We start from the raw sequence: 7348 nt of genomic DNA on the forward strand, positions 1-7348 counted from the left end.
CCCACTTAGTTTATAAACAACTGTGGCTAGCTTTTCTGCCTCTTCTTACTTTCAGCTTTTTGTCACCCAGCTGGATCCAGTAGCTTCCTGACCCATGTAACTGTTAGTCCACACAGAAAAGATCCCTGGGAAAGATCAGTGACCCTTGCATCCACGGACCCAAACCAGTGTTCTCCTTTATCTTCCTTTAATGCCTTTTTAAGACCTTGATATGTTGGCGTGTGCGTGTTATATGTCGTCAAGTCACCTCCAACAAAGTACGATAGCCTCAGTTTTGCCCTTTTAGTTTCTAGGGAGAATTCAGGCTTGATTTGATCTAGAACCCACTTATTGGTCTTTTTGGACACTCCTGGTAGCCGCAAAACTCTCCTCCAACACTACATTTCAAATGAATAAATATTCTTCCAGTCAGCTTTCTTCACTATCCACTATCCAACTTTCACATCCATGTTGGCTCACACATATTCTAATGAATCTTCTTCCTGCATAGCTGAATCCATCAGAGATTGTTGTGTTTTTTTCTACATTGAAGTGCCTTTGATACAGGAAGCATGTGACCGCATAAGTGTCCCAGAGACAACCAATTGCTCAAGAGATATTGCTACCTCAAAATAGTTAATCTAAAAGCCATTGGTTATATCCTGTAGAATGGTAACACTAAAAAGAAAATACAAAGGGATGCTTATTAATTTATACACTGGCAATTATTGGGTAGTGTATTGATACTTAACATGCAACGAAACCAAGCAAAAGGTCTAGCGGGTCTCTGATGCACCAATCTCATTTCCTAAAAAGCAGCCATCAGTGTTGAGTGAGCTCTAGAGTCCATATACTCATGGCCCCCCTGTTCACACTGAAGCAGGTAGCCTTAGGCTTTGGCCCACAGAGGCCATAGTGGAAGTTATAAATCATACAGCAAATCAGATAAAACTATTATGTGTATTAAAATATCAGATAGGTTTTTAACAGTTCTTGGTTATTTAAAACATACACTCTGTCCACTACAATAGGTAAAAAAAGGTAAAGGTAATCCCCTGTGCAAGCACCGAGTCATTACTGACTAGAGATGGGCATGAACAGGGGGAAAAAACGAACATGATGTTCGTTGTTCGTTGCCATCCACAAACAGGGACTCACGAACAACCACGAACATGGCCCTGTTCACGAACATGTTCGTGGTTGGTTGGTTGTGGGGGCCAGCAGGCTCTCCTCCAGCCATCATCCAAGTTTGGTCAAGATCCCTACTGCACCACTCCCAGAAACCTGACCTGAGCAGGCACCAGGAAAGGTACTGATAATAAATAATAGCTTGGCTCAGAGCCTGGCAGCAGCCCTGGAACTTGAAGGGGTAGATCCCTATCCCACCACACACAAAGAAAATTCAAGCTCCAATGCACTCTCTCTATCAAAATGCCAACAGTAACTGTCTCTCCACTGTCTACAAAGTCAGAGCTGGGAGCTCTTTGCTCCCTTGTTGTTACAAATTTGGAGCTCCACGCTTGAAAGGAAGACCTGCCTATCAAGCTAAATTGGGCTAAGATTGGGGTTTCCAGGGCAACAGCAGGAGTTCAGACAGAGTTCAGACAATCCATGCCTAAGTTGCCAAGGGGATTGATTGCAGGTGCCAGACTGTCTGGCTTGATGAACAGCAACGACCAGCTTGCAAGGACCATCTGTTCATTTAAAATGGGGTCTCACAAACAGCTTGTTCTCGAACAGCAGATTGGGCTGTTCGTGGCTTTTTTTTGTTCGTATTGCTGTTTGTGCCCATCTCTATTACTGACCCATGGGGGGACGTCGCATCACAACGTTTTCTTGGCAGACTTTTTATGGGGTGGTTTGCCATTCCCCAGTCATCCACACTTTACTTCCAAGAAACTGGGTACTCATTTTACCAACCGCGGAAGGACGGAAGGCTGAGTCAACCTTGAGCCGGCTACGTGAACCAGGCTTATGCCGGGATCGAACTCAGGTCGTGAGCAGAGCTTGGGCTGCAGTACTGCAGCTTACCACTCTGTGCCATGGGGCTCTTTCGCCTACTATAACAATACCTTTAAGAATACCAAATCAGCTTATATTCAAGTGCTCTAGCATAAATGAGGCTTAAAGGAATTTGAGCATCTACATATACTGCAAGCAGTAAAATTCAAGTTACATGGAACTACAGAGTGCTAGGTCAATTTGCAACTAAGCTCTCATTGATACCTTCAGAGAATACTAAATATGCACAACAAAGATGCAAGTACTGTTGTGTGTATCCTTATATAATCTCTTGGTGGCCACTTGCCCAGACTTTATGAATACTTCCCGGAGGGTGCAGTGGTACTTTAGTGCAAATTACCAAGTCAATGTGTTACCTTTTTCATATGTCTTAAATAAGTGCCTGAATTCATTAAACCAATGGTTCTCTAACTTTTTGAAACTCGATCTGCTTCAAAATTTACTGTACTTTTTAGGCCCACTTGCAAAGTAAATTCACACTACTTTTCCACTACTGAAAATACAATGCAGGAATCACGCATTATTTAACATTGAACAGGTTTATATTTTTATTTTTCATGTTTAGAATTTAGAAATGTAGAGCATTATTGAGCAATATTCCATGGCCACATCAACCATTATCCAGAGAGAAACCCAAAATTTGCCACTGAGCCTTCGCTTCCAATGCACACTGTCCTTCTCTTCCCTCCTTGCCTTAAAACCCACTTGCAAGAGAGTCATAACTTGCAATCCATTTTAGGTTCCCACCCAGTTTGAGAACTGCAACCTTAAACATTTCTGAGGCCCACACGTACCTGTCTCTAAAGGTGGTTTAGCCTCCTAGAGCATCTGCTTATTTACTAAACCACATAATGGCTAAGACTCCACAAAACTTAAGCTCCTTTGGCTCATCATCTCATCAGACAGCTGCTATATGCTGCTGAACAGAAGTGGCCATGGAACAGCTTTATATGCCAGGCCATGGAGAGAATGGCTTGGTTCCAATGGAGCTTTATGACCTCCTTGCCTCCCTCTCCTGCTGGGGCCCTGAAATGCTGCTTCTGGTGACAGAGAGCTCCCAGGAACGTCGTGCAGGGATCAGAGTCCTGCCATGAACAGAGGGAATTAGCAAAAATCACCCTACCCCCTTTTGTCTGCAGAAATCCTCCATGGAACCTAGCATAGCATAACCTATAGTCCATGTCCCTTTTGTTTCCGTCACTGTTTGTGATCTTTGGCATAATTAGCATTGCTTCTTTTTCATTTGGGTCTTCTGCTAACTTGTCTGCTCATGCTTTTTAACATTTATTCCCCTTTGAAGCAAAGTGACTTGGAAAATAAATTGATTCTCTACAAATCATGACAGTATAATAACCAAACGAAATTCTGCAGACTTGTGGTTGAACAAAGAATTAATGTGCTGGGAAACTGCCATGAAAGAGCCAAATGAAAAACCAAGGCATTGGATAGATCCTGCAATTGCAATTCTGCTTTCCCCCCACTGCAATGAAGGTGACAGCGTAGCTCACACCTCATAAACTGTGGGCAATGAAGGATACTGTACAGAATCCTTTGGTCAGTGGAACGGCATGGAAAGACAAACAATGAATATAAGTTGCATGCTGCTATTGATAACATATTGAAGACAGGCATGGTTCCAGTTCAGACTGACAGAACAATCTGAACAACTACAATGAAACTACTGAGGAAAAGAAGACAGTTAAGTTACACATGTTCTGTTCCTAAATGCTCCAGCTGGTAGGTTCCCTCATGAATTCAGTAAGGAAAAGTTCCTTTGTACTTCGGAGTTCTTGGTCTCTAAGATTATCTTCCACAGAATTCTATCAGTATAAAACTGGAAGAGGCTTTCTCAGGGCTTCCGTAAGAGAACCCCTGTGTATTCAGAAGATGCCGTCAAAACAAAATCGGTCCACTGATAGACTCCATTTTCTCATAAACTGCGGGGACCCTTTTGTACTCTGGAAACCACCACACACACATTGATGGTGCTGTTTATATATATACACAACTATCCTTTTAAAATATAAGTGATGCTTACACAATCTAATAATCCGTACTGCAACTTCAAGTGCTAAGACTGCATCATTCAAAAGATGTATTTACCCAAATAGAAAATATAGCACTTTGTTCAGAAGATGCAAAATTCCTCTGAAAAGGTCACAGCACTAAAATAAGTGATGCTGGCACACTACTGTAACTCACTGAGATTTGGTGCTGTCAGCTGAAGTACCAGGACACCATGCTTTGCGTGATCCTCTCAATAAGTGCATTACTCAAATGAGAGGGCTGTAGCGTAGGGAGGGGGTCTCAGATGCTTCGCTAATGAGTTAGGGACCACAGACTTCATCACTATATTGCCTTACATATTATCTGCTGCTTTAAATATGTCCTATGCAGGGCTTTTTTTCTGGGAAAAGAGGTGGTGGAACTCAGTGGTGGAACTCAAGACAGCTCAATGACGTCGCTTTGGGTCAGCTGGAACAAGGGGGAAGTTTTTTAAAGTTTAAATTGCCCTCGGCGAAAATGGTCACATGGCCAGTGGCCCCGCCCCTTGATCTCCAGAGAGAGGGGAGATTAGATCGCCCTCCATACCAGCGGCGCAGAAGGCAATCTAAGCTCCCCTCTGTCTGGAGATCAGAGGGCGGGGCCACCGGCCATGTGACCATTTTTAAGAGGTGCCAGAACTCTGTTCCGCTGCGTTCCCTCTGGAAAAAAAGCCCTGCCACCAGTGCTCCATGTTGTCTAATGTCAGTCCTAGAATTGATTATGTTCTGCTTCAGTATTTTTACTACTCTGTATTGGATTCTTGCTAATACTATGTCTTTTAAATTTGTATCTATTTACCCTATGACATTGTTTATGGACATGTCCTTGATACTGTATTGAAATGTACTTGATACCGATTGTACTAATCTTAAACTGTGTAATCCGCCTTGAGTCTCAGTGAGAAGGGCGGACTATAAATGACATTAAATAAATAAATAAATAAAATTTGACACTTTGGGAGAAAATGCACCAATTTTCCAGCCTCTGTTCATGTGTATTGAGGTGGGAAAATGCCCTATTAACATCACTGCCATTTTGAGAGGTTTATGCATTCCAGAATGCCAAAATCATAACTGAAAGGGCTATAAATGGGAAATAAATGAGCAATGTGGTGTAGCCGAATCACTAGAATTTAGACATTCGCACAGGTTAAGTGCTTAAGTGCCCTCAAAGAACAGGCTGCGGCTCACAGACACTTTGCTGTCTTCCAATATTTGCAGAGGATCTATAGGTCACCAGGCACTGGCAAATAATTAAACGTTTATTTTGGTGATAGAAGCATTTTGTCGGTACCCAAGAATGACTTTCTCTTACAGCACCAAAGAGAAGTATAATGGGGAGAGCCTCTGGTTCTCCAGGGGTAGTAATTCAAAAACCCCTTGTGTCTATGTAAATAGAAATGACTACTGTCGGTTAATAAATCATATGCAGGAACCCACAGTACAACATGGTTATGGTTAATATGCTTGGGTAAATCACGATTTGTAATGGCCTGTCAGCATTAAACGAAGGGGCGAGATTAGACTATTACGTTACAGGGTGGCAGACAGGAGGCGACAGAACAGCTGTGATTGTGTAGAAGTTATATCTTTGTACCCGGAGAAGGCTGAGACAGGACATTTGTATTACAGTCTAAAGGAAGGCTCTTGGAATACGAGAACTTTTCTCGTTTGCTCAAGTTAAGTAGTAGGATAGGGAGGACTTGCCACTCATTGGCTCAGAAACAGCTCTTCAATCCAGCCAGCTCAACAAAATGCACGGCTTTGATTTGTGTGGCAGGGACAGTTAGCAAAAGACTGACATGCCTCTTCGATTCTTTTATGTGGTGCAGACTTAATGATTTATGAGGAGGTCAGAATGCTGCGTATGAAGTATACATCTGAAACTTCAGGCATCTCAACAGCCAGGATCTTTCAAAGACAAGTAATTACTTAAGAAGGTAATAGTGAGTAAATTTTAATTTCTGAAGCACTAGTAGCTGTGGCAGCATGGATGCCATTTTGTGAGGCTGTTACTCATGCTATGTGACATGGGTTACCGGAATAAAAATTATCTGGTATACATATATATAAACACACATGGGAATGATAAAACAATTAAAGTAAGCTCTAATGAACTCAGTAAAACTTATTTTAGAATAAAAATGCAGGCTGTTTGAGTGCCCTGATGACTTTCTCTTTTGTTGTCACAATAAATTACTCAATGATGTAAACAAGCCAGAAAGTTAGTTCACGTTTTTAATTTTTTCTAAAAGCCAAATCACTCGTGAATTCATTGCATGTCGGCTTAAAATTGCTTTGCAATGATTACATAAATAAGATGCAATAAATCCTACCAAAAAAAAAATCAGAATTTGAATGAAGTTTTATTACATCCAAGGCAGTCAACAGACATAAATATAAACCTCTGAAATAACACTAACCCCTATATTTCAGTAATGCTGTCAAACTGCTTTACACAGAATATGGAAAAGCTCATAATGCTATTTCTGCCCCAAATCCTATACATCCAATTATATATAGTATTCAAGAAATAAACATTAATCATGAGTGATCACCTATAAGAAATGATTTAGACAGAACTGCAGATTTAATACATAAAATCATTATTTTAGTAGAACAATCAGCATATCTTTACACAGAGCAGAGAAAATGAATTATGACCCTGACGTGAAATAATTCTGATTGCTTTCAGTACTCAAAATTTACAAAATGTAAACAAGCTGCTATGATTTTGAGCCTGTTCTTGTAATTTCTAAAGTACTCACCCATGACAATCTAGATGCAAAGGAGTCACAGTAGAAAAGCATCACACCCAAGTAAATTATTGCCCAATTCTCACAAATTTAAAGCCAGTGCCCACATTGTTTTCAGTCTGTTCCAACAAGGAAGGTTCTGAGAAAGCCCAGCGGACGGCTTTGCTTTCACTTTGTCGACTGTAACAGTGCAGGAAATGCAAACTGAACTATATCGATCCACGGCAGTCAGTTACCTCTTGACTCCGTATGTTTAGTAACTATTTGGTTTCACACTGTTGTGTTTGGATGACTCATATGCAAGACGCATCTTCCTTTAAAGGTTTGTTTTTTCCAAGTTATGATGCTAGCATTTTTGCAAGCGACTACAGTTTTTTAAAAAAAAATATGTGCTTCAAGTACATCTACAGGAAATCACCCTGGGTGTAGCAAGGAGCTTTCCATTGTTTTCAGTTTCCAGTGAATGCAGAAGAGGTTAAAGTACGGCTGTGCTTCAGTCTCACTCCCGGAGCGTTGCCAGTCTGAGGATAATGGATGTAGTATATT

General features: G+C 41.2%; 1 protein-coding gene across 3 annotated transcripts in view; it reads right to left on the reverse strand.

The window, feature by feature from the left end:
* Positions 1–6961, reverse strand: part of SORBS2 (sorbin and SH3 domain containing 2) — a 147026-nt gene extending 140065 nt beyond the window's left edge. For all 3 annotated transcript variants that reach the window (XM_054989734.1, XM_054989733.1, XM_054989732.1), the window contains exon 1: positions 6815–6961. In XM_054989734.1, coding sequence (XP_054845709.1) covers positions 6815–6856 — 42 coding nt within the window. In that variant the 5' untranslated portion in view covers positions 6857–6961. The remainder of the gene's footprint in view (positions 1–6814) is intronic.
* Between the last annotated feature and the right edge of the window lie 387 nt (positions 6962–7348).

This window comes from Eublepharis macularius, chromosome 10 (assembly GCF_028583425.1).
Source record: "Eublepharis macularius isolate TG4126 chromosome 10, MPM_Emac_v1.0, whole genome shotgun sequence".
Lineage (NCBI taxonomy): Eukaryota > Metazoa > Chordata > Lepidosauria > Squamata > Eublepharidae > Eublepharis > Eublepharis macularius.